The 18,946-nt window shown below is 43.2% G+C and overlaps 1 protein-coding gene across 1 annotated transcript in view; it reads left to right on the top strand.

Moving 5' to 3' along the window:
- LOC120018924 (homeobox protein cut-like 1) overlaps positions 1 to 18,946 on the top strand; it is a 54,520-nt gene that overhangs the window by 9,068 nt on the left and 26,506 nt on the right. The window contains exons 6-10 of the mRNA XM_038962138.1: positions 6,619 to 7,341; positions 7,996 to 8,076; positions 15,473 to 15,574; positions 17,522 to 18,039; positions 18,350 to 18,494. Of these exons, the coding sequence (XP_038818066.1) occupies positions 6,619 to 7,341; positions 7,996 to 8,076; positions 15,473 to 15,574; positions 17,522 to 18,039; positions 18,350 to 18,494 (1,569 nt within the window). The remainder of the gene's footprint in view (positions 1 to 6,618; positions 7,342 to 7,995; positions 8,077 to 15,472; positions 15,575 to 17,521; positions 18,040 to 18,349; positions 18,495 to 18,946) is intronic.

Below are 18,946 nucleotides of genomic sequence, written 5' to 3'. Positions count from 1 at the left end.
CTGTACAATCCACCTGGCAACATGCTCAGTTTATATAATGAGTTCCTGTACAATCCACCTGACAACAAGCTCAGTTTATATAATGACAAGTTCCTGTACAATCCACCTGACAACAAGCTCAGTTTATATAATGACACGTTCCTGTACAATCCACCTGACAACAAGCTCAGTTTATATAATGACGAGTTCCTGTACAATCCACCTGACAACATGCTCAGTTTATATAATGACAAGTTCCTGTACAATCCACCTGACAACAAGCTCAGTTTATATAATGAGTTCCTGTACAATCCACCTGACAACAAGCTCAGTTTATATAATGAGTTCCTGTACAATCCATCTGGCAACATGCTCAGTTTATATAATGAGTTCCTGTACAATCCACCTGACAACATGCTCAGTTTATATAATGAGTTCCTGTACAATCCACCTGGCAACATGCTCAGTTTATATAATGAGTTCCTGTACAATCCACCTGGCAACATGCTCAGTTTATATAATGAGTTCCTGTACAATCCACCTGGCAACATGCTCAGTTTATATAATGAGTTCCTGTACAATCCACCTGGCAACATGCTCAGTTTATATAATGAGTTCCTGTACAATCCACCTGGCAACATGCTCAGTTTATATAATGACAAGTTCCTGTACAATCCACCTGACAACATGCTCAGTTTATATAATGAGTTCCTGTACAATCCACCTGGCAACATGCTCCGTTTATATAATGACAAGTTCCTGTACAATCCACCTGACAACATGCTCAGTTTATATAATGAGTTCCTGTACAATCCACCTGGCAACATGCTCAGTTTATATAATGAGTTCCTGTACAATCCACCTGGCAACATGCTCAGTTTATATAATGAGTTCCTGTACAATCCACCTGGCAACATGCTCAGTTTATATAATGAGTTCCTGTACAATCCACCTGGCAACATGCTCAGTTTATATAATGACAAGTTCCTGTACAATCCACCTGACAACATGCTCAGTTTATATACTGACAAGTTCCTGTACAATCCACCTGACAACATGCTCAGTTTATATAATGACAAGTTCCTGTACAATCCACCTGGCAACAAGCTCAGTTTATATAATGAGCTCCTGTACAATCCACCTGACAACAAGCTCAGTTTATATAATGACAAGTTCCTGTACAATCCACCTGGCAACATGCTCAGTTTATATAATGAGTTCCTGTACAATCCACCTGACAACAAGCTCAGTTTATATAATGACAAGTTCCTGTACAATCCACCTGACAACATGCTCAGTTTATATAATGAGTTCCTGTACAATCCACCTGGCAACATGCTCAGTTTATATAAGGAGTTCCTGTACAATCCACCTGACAACATGCTCAGTTTATATAATGAGTTCCTGTACAATCCACCTGACAACAAGCTCAGTTTATATAATGACAAGTTCCTGTACAATCCACCTGACAACATGCTCAGTTTATATAATGACAGGTTCCTGTACAATCCACCTGACAACATGCTCAGTTTATATAATGACAAGTTCCTGTACAATCCACCTGACAACATGCTCAGTTTATATAATGACAAGTTCCTGTACAATCCACCTGGCAACAAGCTCAGTTTATATAATGAGCTCCTGTACAATCCACCTGACAACAAGCTCAGTTTATATAATGACAAGTTCCTGTACAATCCACCTGGCAACATGCTCAGTTTATATAATGAGTTCCTGTACAATCCACCTGACAACAAGCTCAGTTTATATAATGACAAGTTCCTGTACAATCCACCTGACAACATGCTCAGTTTATATAATGAGTTCCTGTACAATCCACCTGGCAACATGCTCAGTTTATATAAGGAGTTCCTGTACAATCCACCTGACAACATGCTCAGTTTATATAATGAGTTCCTGTACAATCCACCTGACAACAAGCTCAGTTTATATAATGACAAGTTCCTGTACAATCCACCTGACAACATGCTCAGTTTATATAATGACAAGTTCCTGTACAATCCACCTGACAACATGCTCAGTTTATATAATGACAAGTTCCTGTACAATCCACCTGACAACATGCTCAGTTTATATAATGACAAGTTCCTGTACAATCCACCTGACAACATGCTCAGTTTATATAATGACGAGTTCCTGTACAATCCACCTGACAACATGCTCAGTTTATATAATGAGTTCCTGTACAATCCACCTGACAACAAGCTCAGTTTATATAATGAGTTCCTGTACAATCCACCTGACAACAAGCTCAGTTTATATAATGAGTTCCTGTACAATCCACCTGGCAACATGCTCAGTTTATATAATGAGTTCCTGTACAATCCACCTGGCAACATGCTCAGTTTATATAATGAGTTCCTGTACAATCCACCTGGCAACATGCTCAGTTTATATAATGAGTTCCTGTACAATCCACCTGGCAACATGCTCAGTTTATATAATGAGTTCCTGTACAATCCACCTGGCAACATGCTCAGTTTATATAATGACAAGTTCCTGTACAATCCACCTGGCAACAAGCTCAGTTTATATAATGAGCTCCTGTACAATCCACCTGACAACAAGCTCAGTTTATATAATGACAAGTTCCTGTACAATCCACCTGGCAACATGCTCAGTTTATATAATGAGTTCCTGTACAATCCACCTGACAACAAGCTCAGTTTATATAATGACAAGTTCCTGTACAATCCACCTGACAACATGCTCAGTTTATATAATGAGTTCCTGTACAATCCACCTGGCAACATGCTCAGTTTATATAAGGAGTTCCTGTACAATCCACCTGACAACATGCTCAGTTTATATAATGAGTTCCTGTACAATCCACCTGACAACAAGCTCAGTTTATATAATGACAAGTTCCTGTACAATCCACCTGACAACATGCTCAGTTTATATAATGACAAGTTCCTGTACAATCCACCTGACAACATGCTCAGTTTATATAATGACAAGTTCCTGTACAATCCACCTGACAACATGCTCAGTTTATATAATGACAAGTTCCTGTACAATCCACCTGACAACATGCTCAGTTTATATAATGACGAGTTCCTGTACAATCCACCTGACAACAAGCTCAGTTTATATAATGAGTTCCTGTACAATCCACCTGACAACAAGCTCAGTTTATATACTGAGTTCCTGTACAATCCACCTGACAACAAGCTCAGTTTATATAATGAGTTCCTGTACAATCCACCTGGCAACATGCTCAGTTTATATAATGAGTTCCTGTACAATCCACCTGGCAACATGCTCAGTTTATATAATGAGTTCCTGTACAATCCACCTGGCAACATGCTCAGTTTATATAATGACAAGTTCCTGTACAATCCACCTGACAACATGCTCAGTTTATATAATGAGTTCCTGTACAATCCACCTGGCAACATGCTCCGTTTATATAATGACAAGTTCCTGTACAATCCACCTGACAACATGCTCAGTTTATATAATGAGTTCCTGTACAATCCACCTGGCAACATGCTCAGTTTATATAATGAGTTCCTGTACAATCCACCTGGCAACATGCTCAGTTTATATAATGAGTTCCTGTACAATCCACCTGGCAACATGCTCAGTTTATATAATGACAAGTTCCTGTACAATCCACCTGACAACATGCTCAGTTTATATACTGACAAGTTCCTATACAATCCACCTGACAACATGCTCAGTTTATATAATGACAAGTTCCTGTACAATCCACCTGGCAACAAGCTCAGTTTATATAATGAGCTCCTGTACAATCCACCTGACAACAAGCTCAGTTTATATAATGACAAGTTCATGTACAATCCACCTGGCAACATGCTCAGTTTATATAATGAGTTCCTGTACAATCCACCTGACAACAAGCTCAGTTTATATAATGACAAGTTCCTGTACAATCCACCTGACAACATGCTCAGTTTATATAATGAGTTCCTGTACAATCCACCTGGCAACATGCTCAGTTTATATAAGGAGTTCCTGTACAATCCACCTGACAACATGCTCAGTTTATATAATGAGTTCCTGTACAATCCACCTGACAACAAGCTCAGTTTATATAATGACAAGTTCCTGTACAATCCACCTGGCAACATGCTCAGTTTATATAATGACAAGTTCCTGTACAATCCACCTGACAACATGCTCAGTTTATATAATGACAAGTTCCTGTACAATCCACCTGACAACATGCTCAGTTTATATAATGACAAGTTCCTGTACAATCCACCTGACAACATGCTCAGTTTATATAATGAGTTCCTGTACAATCCACCTGACAACAAGCTCAGTTTATATAATGACAAGTTCCTGTACAATCCACCTGACAACATGCTCAGTTTATATAATGAGTTCCTGTACAATCCACCTGGCAACATGCTCAGTTTATATAATGAGTTCCTGTACAATCCACCTGGCAACATGCTCAGTTTATATAATGAGTTCCTGTACAATCCACCTGGCAACATGCTCAGTTTATATAATGACAAGTTCCTGTACAATCCACCTGACAACATGCTCAGTTTATATAATGAGTTCCTGTACAATCCACCTGGCAACATGCTCCGTTTATATAATGACAAGTTCCTGTACAATCCACCTGACAACATGCTCAGTTTATATAATGAGTTCCTGTACAATCCACCTGGCAACATGCTCAGTTTATATAATGAGTTCCTGTACAATCCACCTGGCAACATGCTCAGTTTATATAATGAGTTCCTGTACAATCCACCTGGCAACATGCTCAGTTTATATAATGAGTTCCTGTACAATCCACCTGGCAACATGCTCAGTTTATATAATGACAAGTTCCTGTACAATCCACCTGACAACATGCTCAGTTTATATAATGACAAGTTCCTGTACAATCCACCTGGCAACAAGCTCAGTTTATATAATGACAAGTTCCTGTACAATCCACCTGGCAACATGCTCAGTTTATATAATGAGTTCCTGTACAATCCACCTGACAACATGCTCAGTTTATATAATGAGTTCCTGTACAATCCACCTGGCAACAAGCTCAGTTTATATAATGACAAGTTCCTGTACAATCCACCTGGCAACATGCTCAGTTTATATAATTTGTTCCTGTACAATCCACCTGACAACATGCTCAGTTTATATAATGAGTTCCTGTACAATCCACCTGACAACAAGCTCAGTTTATATAATGACAAGTTCCTGTACAATCCACCTGACAACAAGCTCAGTTTATATAATGACAAGTTCCTGTACAATCCACCTGACAACATGCTCAGTTTATATAATGAGTTCCTGTACAATCCACCTGGCAACATGCTCAGTTTATATAAGGAGTTCCTGTACAATCCACCTGACAACATGCTCAGTTTATATAATGAGTTCCTGTACAATCCACCTGACAACAAGCTCAGTTTATATAATGACAAGTTCCTGTACAATCCACCTGACAACATGCTCAGTTTATATAATGACAAGTTCCTGTACAATCCACCTGACAACATGCTCAGTTTATATAATGACAAGTTCCTGTACAATCCACCTGACAACATGCTCAGTTTATATAATGACAAGTTCCTGTACAATCCACCTGGCAACATGCTCAGTTTATATAATGAGTTCCTGTACAATCCACCTGACAACAAGCTCAGTTTATATAATGAGTTCCTGTACAATCCACCTGACAACAAGCTCAGTTTATATAATGACAAGTTCCTGTACAATCCACCTGACAACATGCTCAGTTTATATAATGACAAGTTCCTGTACAATCTACCTGACAACATGCTCAGTTTCAGGAAGCTCAGAGTGCTTGACAGTCTCTACATTTGGCGAGACTTTTTTTTTCACTGGATATTTCTAGAAGTTCTTGCGTTCAGTGACCGGCCATTTTTATCAAGACCTTTTTATTTATCTATTTATTTGCTCAGTATCTCAACAAACAAAAGTATCTGGAATGGAATGACTAAGTGTCCAGAAAGACTACAACATCAAGTGTTACTAACATTCCGGGCTTTTTTTCTGGAGCTAAAGACTGAACTAAGGATTCATAAAAAGTTAATCAAGTTCCACCTGACATGGGACCATCACAGCCAGATCTTTCACCCTTACAGACGACCGATTTTAAAGCACTCTATACCGCCATTAGTCCCAATCAGATCCGCTGTTATACTGTAGCGGTGCAGACACTCCACCAATGGGCCCTGAACATAGTGAACACAAGTAACCTAGTGAAGAGAGACAGTGGAAGGCCTGACTGGACCCCACCCTCCCTGCCTGCCAGACTCAGGCCTGCTGACTGGACCTCTCCCTACCTGCCTGCCAGACTCAGGCCTGCTGACTGGACCTCTCCCTCCCTGCCTGCCAGACTCAGGCCTGACTAAACCCCTCCCTGCCTGCCAGAGTTGAGGCTGGGTAGCAACCATTTTGACTGGTTTAAGTGCTTACTTTTTTCTTCCCAGGCTGTCTCTTACAAGAAAGGTACAAATCACAAATGCTTGGGCATCTTGTCCGGGGGGTTATCAAAAAAGAGAGAGGAAGAAAATCTATTTATATAAAAATTTTGGGTTTGTTTTTTTCGCCCCCTTTTTTGTTGACTCCCCCATAATGCCTTGTGTTTGACCTTTCTTGTAGGGTCAGCCAGGCGGAAAGGGAAAGAGGCGTCCGTGGAGGAGACCACCACGCCCAGTACCCCCTCCCTGCCTCCTCTTCTTCTCCCTCCCTCCCCCCAGCCCCGAACCCCAACTGACCCCCTTAACACCACCACCACCAACGGGACACACCCCTTCACCCCCACGGGCATCGGCCAGGACTTCTACAGCCCCCACTTCCCTCCGGTGGGGGGCAAGATGTCCCTCAACGCCCTCCTGCAGCGGCAGCTCATGCAGACGTTCTACTCCAAAGCCCTGCAGGAGTCCAATCAGGGAGCAGCTCTACTGTTTGCCCCTGTCCACTACACCTCTACCTCCACCTCTGGCTCTAGCCCTGTCCCGCTCTCGGCCAGCCCACTGCAGTCTCCTGCAGGTCCAGAGGTGAACGGTAGTGGCGGTGCCCCGTCCCCCTCTCCCAGCCAGTCTGAGGGGACTGGAGGCAGTGTGTCTGACTGGGAGGACATGGACACCTCAGAGATCGCCCGACAGATCAAGGAGCAGCTGATTAAACACAACATTGGCCAGCGGGTGTTTGGCCACTATGTACTGGGCCTGTCCCAAGGCTCGGTCAGTGAGATCCTGGCTCGGCCCAAACCCTGGAGCAAGCTGACAATCCGGGGGAAAGAACCCTTCCACAAGATGAGGCAGTTCCTGTCTGACGAGCAGAACATCCTGGCACTACGCAGCATCCAGGGACGTCAGAGAGGTGAGAGGCCTGCCTGCCTGTCTTCCTGCCTGTCTTCCTGCCTGTCTTCCTGCCTGCCTGCCTGCCTGCCTGCCTGTCTGCCTGCCTGCCTGCCTGTCTCTGTCTGTCTGTCTGCCTGTCTGCCTGTCTCTGTTTGTCTGCCTGTTCGCAAACTTTTCCTCTTAATACTGGCCACCAGTTGTTCCATCAGTGAGTGTCTGTTGCTTTCGTCAACCAGATAGGCCTCCAAAGCCTCCCTTTACCATCCATGATCAATACTGAAACCTTTCACACGTCGATAGTATTGACTAAGAGGAGGACAGGGCTACGGTTTTACCACAGTCACGTTCGATCGGGCCAAGCCTGCTTTTCTTTCCACATCCGAGCATTGTACCTCAGCTCTGTGTGTTGTCAGGGAGTGGACAGGCGGACCTGGGTTTAACTATCTTAACCCTTTGTTTAAGCTGTCAGTCCTCGGGTTGAATGTCCTTGTTGACTCTGAGATGTAACCACTTGTCCTAATGTTCACCCTGTCGTACAGTTCAGTAGCTGTGTGTATTGTCATTTTGTGGAACGTGTTTTATTGACACAGAACAGAGAAATGAAATCCAGGTGCATAATGGAAGCAGGAAGTTGGCGTAAAGTTGGAGCAACATGTGTTGTTGTTTTTGACAGAGAGCCCAGGCCAGCCCCTTAGCCACGCATTACAGGACGTACCGAAGCAGAGAGCCCGCTCTGACCAAGCCTCGCGGACAGGTCTGTCCCCACACACACACACACACACACACACACTTCTGTTTCTGTCCTTGTAGTGTTGGATGAGGTGTGCCTGTGTTGTGTATGTAACTGTCATACTCGTAACCCCGCTCCCCACCTCCCTCTCCACAATTCATACTGGCTCATACTGGCCTGGCAGTGTAAAAGCAGAGTAGTGTGTGAGGCGTTAAAGGATGTAGAAACAGTCACACAGAAGCCTCTCTCAAAGCTCTTCCTGTATAATTTAGAGTTAATGAGCTTGACAGTAGGTTTCAGTGGGGAGTGCTGCTAACCAGTGAATACAAATGTGTCTGTTTGGTTGTCAGTCATAGTTTGACGTGAAACAAAAACGATTAAAAACAGCGTCTCAATGTCAAAGGGAAGTATGTGAGTTACTCTGACGCCCCGACCTTAACTTCCCTTTGTATTTTAACCATGGTGGTTTGAGCATGGCTTTTGGCACGAATAAACAAACAAAAAAAAATGTTTCATTATTTCCAGATCAACCCACTGTTCCGGTTGACACTTTCCACCCAGTTACCCCTCTCTTTGCCTCTTTGTTGCCCCGTAGCCAGCAGGCCTCTTTACCGGAAGGGCAGCTGTAGAGTGACCCCTGTCTGTCTGTGTCCGTCTGCCTGCCTCTTGTCAGTCACAGTGCTGATTGAAGCTTCTCAGTTGTGTACCTAGTGTACTTACTAACTACTGTACCTACTGTACCGACTACCTACTAACTACTGTACCTACTAACTACTGTACCTACTGTACCGACTACCTACTAACTACTGTACTTACTAACTACTGTACCTACTAACTACTGTACCTACTGTACCGACTACCTACTAACTACTGTACCTACTAACTACTGTACCTACTGTACCGACTACCTACTAACTACTGTACCTACTGTACCGACTACCTACTGTACCTACTAACTACTGTACCTACTGTACCTACTAACTACTGTACCTACTAACTACTGTACCTACTGTACCTACTAACTACTGTGCCTACTGTATCTACTAACTACTGTACCTACTACCTACTGTACATACTGACTACTGTACCTACTAACTACTGTACCTACTAACTACAGTACCTACTGTACCTGCTAACTACTGTACCTACTACCTACTGTACATACTGACTACTGTACCTACTGTACCTACTAACTACAGTACCTACTAACTACAGTACCTACTGTACCTGCTAACTACTGTACCTACTAACTGCTGTACCTACTGTACCTACTAACTACTGTACCTACTAACTACTGTACATACTAACTACTGTACCTACTGTACCTGCTAACTACTGTACCTACTGTACCTACTGTACCTACTAACTACTGTACCTACTAACTACTGTACCTACTGTACCTACTAACTACTGTACCTACTGTACCTACTCTACCTACTAACTACTGTACCTACTGTACCTACTCTACCTACTAACTACTGTACCTACTGTACCTACTAACTACTGTACCTACTAACTACTGTACCTACTGTACCTACTAACTACTGTACCTACTAACTACTGTACCTACTGTATCGACTACCTACTGTAACTACTGTACCTACTGTACCTACTAACTATTGTACCGACTGTACCTACTAACTACTGTACCTACTGTACCTACTAACTACTGTACCTACTGACTACTGTACCTACTGTACCTGCTAACTACTGTACCTACTGTACCTACTAACTACTGTACCTACTGTACCTACTAACTACTGTACCTACTGTACCTACTAACTACTGTACCTACTGTACCTACTCTACCTACTAACTACTGTACCTACTGTACTAACTACTGTACCTACTGCACCTACTAACTACTGTACCTACTAAACCTACTAACTACTGTACCTACTGTTCTAACTACTGTACCTACTATACCTACTAACTACTGTACCTGCTGTACCTGCTAACTACTGTAACTACTAACTACTGTACCTACTAACTACTGTACCTGCTGTACCTGCTAACTACTGTACCTACTGTACCTACTGTACCTACTAACTAATGTACCTACTGTACATACTGACTACTGTACCTACTAACTACTGTACCTACTGTACCTACTAACTACTGTACCTACTGTACCTACTAACTACTGCACCTACTGTACATACTGACTACTGTACCTACTAACTACTGTACCTACTGACTACTGTACCTACTGTACCTACTAACTACTGTACCTACTGTACCTAGTGTACCTACTGTACCTACTGACTACTGTACCTACTGTACCTACTGACTACTGTACCTACTGTACCTACTGTACCTACTGTACCTACTGACTACTGTACCTACTGTACCTACTAACTACTGTACCTACTGACTACTGTACCTACTGTACCTACTAACTACTGTACCTACTGACTACTGTACCTACTGTACCTACTAACTACTGTACCTACTGTACCTAGTGTACCTACTGTACCTAGTGTACCTACTGTACCTACTAACTACTGTACCTACTAACTACTGTACCTACTGTACCTACTAACTACTGTACCTACTGTACCTACTAACTACTGTACCTACTGTACCTACTAACTACTGTACCTACTAACTACTGTACCTACTGTACCTACTAACTACTGCACCTACTGTACATACTGACTACTGTACCTACTAACTACTGTACCTACTGTTCTAACTACTGTACCTACTATACCTACTAACTACTGTACCTGCTGTACCTGCTAACTACTGTAACTACTAACTACTGTACCTACTAACTACTGTACCTACTAACTAATGTACCTACTGTACATACTGACTACTGTACCTACTAACTACTGTACCTACTGTACCTACTAACTACTGTACCTACTGTACCTACTAACTACTGCACCTACTGTACATACTGACTACTGTACCTACTAACTACTGTACCTACTGTACCTACTAACTACTGTACCTACTATACCTACTAACTACTGCACCTACTGTACATACTGACTACTGTACCTACTGTACCTACTAACTACTGTACCTACTGACTACTGTACCTACTAACTACTGTACCTACTGTACCGACTACCTACTAACTACTAACTACTGTACCTACTGTACATACTGACTACTGTACCTACTGTACCTACTGTACCTACTAACTACTGTACCTACTGACTACTGTACCTACTGACTACTGTACCTACTAACTACTGTACCTACTGTACCGACTACCTACTAACTACTAACTACTGTACCTACTAACTACTGTACCTACTGTACCGACTACCTACTAACTACTAACTACTGTACCTACTAACTACTGTACCTACTGTACATACTGACTACTGTACCTACTGTACCTACTAACTACTGTACCTACTGTACCGACTACCTACTAACTACTAACTACTGTACCTACTGTACCGACTACCTACTAACTACTAACTACTGTACCGACTACCTACTAACTACTGTACCTACTAACTACTGTACCTACTGTACCGACTACCTACTAACTACTGTACCTACTGTACATACTGACTACTGTAACTACTAACTACTGTACCTACTGTACCTAGTGTACCTACTAACTACTGTAACTACTGTACCTACTAACTACTGTACCTACTAACTACTGTACCTACTGTACCGACTACCTACTAACTACTGTACCTACTAACTACTGTACCTGCTAACTACAGTACCTACTGTACCTGCTAACTACTGTACATACTAACTACTGTACCTACTAACTACTGTACCTACTGTACCTACTAACTACTGTACCTACTGACTACTGTACATACCACCTACTGACTACTGTACCTACTGTACTAACTACTGTACATACTGACTACTGTACCTACTGACTACTGTACCTACTGTACATACTGTACATACTAACTACTGTACCTACTGTACCTGCTAACTACAGTACCTACTAACTACTGTACCTACTAACTACTAACTACTGTACCTACTGTACATACTAACTACTGTACCTACTAACTACTGTACCTACTGTACCTACTAACTACAGTACCTACTAACTACTGTACCTACTAACTACAGTACCTACTGTACCTGCTAACTACTGTACCTACTAACTGCTGTACCTACTGTACCTACTAACTACTGTACCTACTAACTACTGTACCTACTGTACCTGCTAACTACTGTACCTACTGTACCTAACTACTGTACCTACTAACTACTGTACCTACTATCTACTGTACCTACTAACTACTGGACCTACTGTACCTACTAACTACTGTACCTACTAACTACTGTACCTACTAACTACTGTACCTACTGTACCTACTAACTACTGTACCTACTGTACCTACTAACTACTGTACCCACTGTACCTACTAACTACTGTACGTACTGTACCTACTCTACCTACTAATTACTGTACCTACTAACTACTGTACCTACTGACTACTGTACCTACTAACTACTGTACCTACTGTATCGACTACCTACTGTAACTACTGTACCTACTGTACCTACTAACTACAGTACCTACTGTACCTACTAACTACTGTACCGACTGTACCTACTAACTACTGTACCTACTAACTACTGTACCTACTGACTACTGTACCTACTGTACCTGCTAACTACTGTACCTACTGTACCTACTAACTACTGTACCTACTAACTACTGTACTAACTACTGTACCTACTAACTACTGTACCTACTCTACCTACTAACTACTGTACCTACTAACTACTGTACCTACTGTACTAACTACTGTACCTACTGCACCTACTAACTACTGTACCTACTAAACCTACTAACTACTGTACCTACTAACTACTGTACCTACTGTTCTAACTACTGTACCTACTAACTACTGTACCTGCTGTACCTGCTAACTACTGTAACTACTAACTACTGTACCTACTGTACCTACTGTACCTACTGTACCTACTAACTAATGTACCTACTGTACCTACTGTACCTACTAACTACTGTACCTACTGTACATACTGACTACTGTACCTACTGTACCTACTAACTACTGTACCTACTGTACCTAGTGTACCTACTAACTACTGTAACTACTGTACCTACTAACTACTGTACCGACTACCTACTAACTACTGTACCTACTAACTACTGTACCTACTGTACATACTGACTACTGTACCTACTAACTACTGTACCTAGTGTACCTACTAACTACTGTAACTACTGTACCTACTAACTACTGTACCTACTGTACCGACTACCTGCTAACTACTGTACCTGCTAACTACAGTACCTACTGTACCTGCTAACTACAGTACCTACTGTACCTGCTAACTACTGTACCTACTGTACCTACTAACTACTGTACCTACTAACTACTGTACCTACTAACTACTGTACCTACTAACTACTGTACCTACTGACTACTGTACATACTGACTACTGTACCTACCAACTACTGTACATACTGACTACTGTACCTACTAACTACTGTACCTACTAACTACTGTACCTACTGACTACTGTACCTACTGTACTAACTACTGTACCTACTGACTACTGTACCTACTCAACCTGCTAACTACTGTACCTACCAACTACTGTACATACTGACTACTGTACCTACTGACTACTGTACATACTGACTACTGTACCTACTGACTACTGTACCTACTGACTACTGTACCTACTGTACTAACTACTGTACCTACTGACTACTGTACCTACTCAACCTGCTAACTACTGTACCTACCAACTACTGTACATACTGACATCTGTACCTACTAACTAATGTACCTACTGTACATACTGACTACTGTACCTACCAACTACTGTACATACTAACTACTGTACCTACTAACTACTGTACCTACTGTACCTACTGTACATACTAACTACTGCACCTACTAACTACTGTACCTACTAACTACTAACTACTGTACCTACTAACTACTGTACCTAATGTACCTACTGTACCTACTTTACCTACTAACTACTGTACCTACTAACTAGTGTACCTACTAACTACTGTACCTAGTGTACCTACTAACTACTGTACCTAGTGTACCTACTAACTACTGTACCTACTAACTAGTGTACCTACTAACTACTGTACCTAGTGTACCTACTAACTACTGTACCTACTAACTACTGTACCTATTGTACCTACTAACTACTGTACCTACCACCTACTGTACCTAATGTACCTACTAACTACTGTACCTACTAACTACTGTACCTACTAAATATTGTACCTACTGTACCTACTAAATACTGTACGTACTAACTACTGTACCTAGTGTACCTACTAACTACTGTACCGACTGTACCTACTAACTACTGTACCGACTGTACCTACTAACTACTGTACCTACTGTACCTACCAACTACTGTACCTACTGTACATACTGACTACTGTACCTACTGACTACTGTACCTACTGACTACTGTACTAACTACTGTACCTACTCTACCTGCTAACTACTGTACCTACTAACTACTGTACCTACTAACTACTGTACCTACTGTACCTACTAACTAGTGTACCTACTAACTACTGTACCTACTAACTAGTGTACCTACTAACTACTGTACCCTACTGTACCTACTAACTACTGTACCTACTACCTACTGTACCTACTAACTAGTGTACCTACTGTACCTACTAACTAGTGTACCTACTGTACCTACTAACTACTGTACCTACTGACTACTGTACCTACTAACTAGTGTACCTACTGTACCTACTGACTTCTGTACCTACTAACTAGTGTACCTACTGTACCTACTAACTACTGTACCTACTGACTACTGTGCCTACTAACTAGTGTACCTACTGTACCTACTGACTACTGTACCTACTAACTACTGTACCTACTAACTACTGTACCTACTAACCACTGTACCTAGTGTACCTACTAACTACTGTACCCTACTGTACCCTACTGTACCTACTACCTACTGTACCTAATGTACCTACTGTACCTACTAACTACTGTACCTACTAACTACTGTACCTACTAAATACTGTACCTACTGTACCTACTAAATACTGTACCTACTGTACCTACTAAATACTGTACCTAGTGTACCTACTAACTACTGTACCGACTGTACCTACTAACTACTGTACCTACTGTAACTACCCTATGTACTACTCTACCTACGAACTACTTTACCTATGAACTACTGTAACTACTCTACCTACTCTACCTACAAACTACTCTACCTACTGTATTTACTGTAATTTATGTAACTACTGTACCTAATACCTACTGTAACTACTCTATACCTCTCTACCTACTGTAACTACTTTACATACTACCTACATCCACGAACTGCTGTAGCTATAATACTGTATTTTTAAACAGTACCTGTTTGAAGTTAACCTTTTAATTGGTGGTATGTCTAATCCCCCTCTCTCCCTCCCTCTCTCCCCCTGTCCAGGTAACATCACCACACGTATCCGCACTCCAGACTGTGGTTCAGACGACGCCATCAGGTCTATCCTGGAGCAGGCCAAGAGAGAGCTGCATGTGCAGAAATCTGGTGAGTGTCCTCTTCTCTGCACTCTGGTCAAATAGGAGGACGGTTGTCGCTAGATGACTGGTGGAATAGGATGACAGTTGTCCCTAGATGACTGGTGGAATAGGATGACAGTTGTCCCTAGATGACTGGTGGAATAGAATGACAGTTGTCCCTAGATGACTGGTGGAATAGGATGACAGTTGTCCCTAGATGACTGGTGGAAATGGATGACGGTTGTCGCTAGATGACTGGTGGAATAGGATGACGCTTGTCCCTAGATGACTGATGGAAATGGAGGACGACTGGTGGAATAGGAGGACGACTGGTGGAATAGGAGGATGGTTGTCCCTAGATGATGACTGGTGGAATAGGATGACAGTTGTCCCTAGATGACTGGTGGAATAGGATGACAGTTGTCCCTAGATGACTGGTGGAATAGGATGACGGTTGTCCCTAGATGACTGGTGGAATAGGATGACAGTTGTCCCTAGATGACTGGTGGAATAGGAGGACGGTTGTCCCTAGATGACGACTGGTGGAATAGGATGACAGTTGTCCCTAGATGACTGATGGAAATGGAGGACGACTGGTGGAATAGGAGGACGACTGGTGGAATAGGAGGATGGTTGTCCCTAGATGACTGGTGGAATAGGAGGACGACTGGTGGAATAGGAGGATGGTTGTCCCTAGATGACTGGTGGAATAGGAGGACGACTGGTGGAATAGGAGGATGGTTGTCCCTAGATGACTGGTGGAATAGGAGGATGGTTGTCCCTAGATGACTGGTGGAATAGGAGGACGACTGGTGGAATAGGAGGACGACTGGTGGAATAGGAGGATGGTTGTCCCTAGATGACTGGTGGAATAGGAGGACGACTGGTGGAATAGGAGGATTGTTGTCCCTAGATGACTGGTGGAATAGGAGGATGGTTGTCCCTAGATGACTGGTGGAATAGGAGGACGACTGGTGGAATAAGAGGATGGTTGTCCCTAGATGACTGGTGGAATAGGAGGACGACTGGTGGAATAGGAGGATTGTTGTCCCTAGATGACTGGTGGAATAGGAGGATGGTTGTCCCTAGATGACTGGTGGAATAGGAGAACGACTGGTGGAGTAGGAGGACGACTGGTGGAATAGGAGGATGGTTGTCCCTAGATGACTGGTGGAATAGGAGGATGGTTGTCCCTAGATGACTGGTGGAATAGGAGAACGACTGGTGGAGTAGGAGGACGACTGGTGGAATAGGAGGATTGTTGTCCCTAGATGACTGGTGGAATAGGAGGACGACTGGTGGAATAGGAGGACGACTGGTGGAATAGGAGGACGACTGGTGGAATAGGAGGATTGTTGTCCCTAGATGACTGGTGGAATAGGAGGACGACTGGTGGAATAGGAGGACGACTGGTGGAATAGGAGGACGACTGGTGGAATAGGAGGACGACTGGTGGAATAGAAGGATTGTTGTCCCTAGATGACTGGTGGAATAGGAGGACGACTGGTGGAATAGGAGGATGGTTGTCCCTAGATGACTGGTGGAATAGGAGGATGGTTGTCCCTAGATGACTGGTGGAATAGGAGGACGACTGGTGGAATAGGAGGATGGTTGTCCCTAGATGACTGGTGGAATAGGAGGACGACTGGTGGAATAGGAGGACGGTTGTAAATGTGATATTTCAGTTGTATTTTTTTTATACATTTGCAAAAATGTCTAAACCTGTTTCTGCTTCGTCATTATGGGGTATTGTGCAGAGATTGATGGGGGGAAAACGATTTGATAGATTTTAGATTAAGGTTTTAACGTAACAATTGAAGGGGTCTGAATACTTTCCGAATGCACTGTATAGTGGTGTTTCTTATTCAAATACATTCCTGGAGGATACTATCTTCTTAGACAATTAACTTACTCAGAATTGTGTGTGTGAGAGAGAGAGAGTCTCTGATATCCGTTATCTCCTTTCTCTCTCCAGCAGACTTCTCCCATGGTCCTTCTCCTGGAGGGGGGCTGAGAGGAGGAGGAGGCGGTTCAGACGAGGCCATCCGCTCCATCCTAGAACAAGCTCGAAGAGAGATGGAGGCCCAACAGGCTGCTGTGGAACCCAGCCTCAAAGCCTCCTCTTCCTCATCCACCTCATCCTCTCCCTCCCAGAGGGACTTACTGGTGTCCCATCTGGCTGCCTCCTTCCCTGCCTACACCCCTCTGGCTCTCTCCCTGAAGAACACCCCCACCGCCCTCCCAGTCTCCCCCTCCTCGCCCTCAACAGTCCTGGACTTCAGCTCCGGTGTGAAGAGGGAGGACAGGGGAGTGTCAGTGCCAGACAGCCTGGCTGACGGGGTGCCCAGGCTGGGTCGAAGCTCTGAGGAGTCTGCCCGGCCTGGAGGGGGGCACTGGAGGGAGCAGTGGTGGAGCAACATGAACCCAGACCCCCGCAGAGTTACACCCACACTGGGGGGAGAGGAGAACCACACCCAGGAGGACTCTAAAGAGGTGAGTACCACAGTCAGAATAAACATACAAGCCCTCGGTGAGAACACTGTGACTCACTACTGAAGGGGGGGGGGGGGGTCTGGAGTGTCTCCACATCTATCACAGCCATCCAGACTCCCGTTCTGTCTGTTAGTGTCTCACATACCTAATTTAAATCAACCCAGCTCTGAAGTAATCACTCAGCTTTGATCTCAACACAATTCATTATATACGTAACCTAGTTAATGTGTGTTTGCTTATGTCTCCGTATCTGTTTAGCCATTCCATAACGTGTGTGAGTGACTGCCGTTTTATTGTGTGTGTGTGTTAGGCTCTTTCCCTGGGAAGTATGTGTGACGGCGTGGGGTCTCGGCAGAAACCCTGGAGCAAGATGACCTCCAGAGGCCTGCGTATGCAGCTGTGGCTGAACGGTGACCTGAGCCAGAACACACACATCAAGCCTGCTCACAACCAAGGTAATGGACTGTGTGTGTGTGTGTGTGTGTGTGTGTGTGTGTGTGTGTGTGTGTGTGTGTGTGTGTGTGTGTGTGTGTGTGTGTGTGTGTGTGTGTGTGTGTGTGTGTGTGTGTGGACAAACAACTGACTGACGTATGGCTGACGATCATCTCTGAATAGGGCCCACCTCAACTTACAGTCAACTGCTGCGCTATAAATGAACAGAATTACACTGCTGGCTCATATGCAGCTCCACACACACAGCCCTGGGTGAGAGCACTGCTATGGAGTGAGATAGCTGCCAATACCTTTAGAGAATTTTGATAATTTCATACACACACGGATTTCAATAAACAAATAGATGAGACTGTTCTATTCTCTTTTTGATTTAGTTCCTATTCCAACTCGGACAAATGACAGAATGGATGACATAGTGACTGACTGAACTGAACGAAGGATGAATTAAATGTTC

The sequence above is a fragment of the Salvelinus namaycush genome, chromosome 23 (genome assembly GCF_016432855.1).
Source record: "Salvelinus namaycush isolate Seneca chromosome 23, SaNama_1.0, whole genome shotgun sequence".
NCBI lineage: Eukaryota > Metazoa > Chordata > Actinopteri > Salmoniformes > Salmonidae > Salvelinus > Salvelinus namaycush.
The sequence above is the reverse complement of the archived record's forward strand: the minus strand, read 5'-3'. Positions and strand labels throughout refer to the sequence as shown.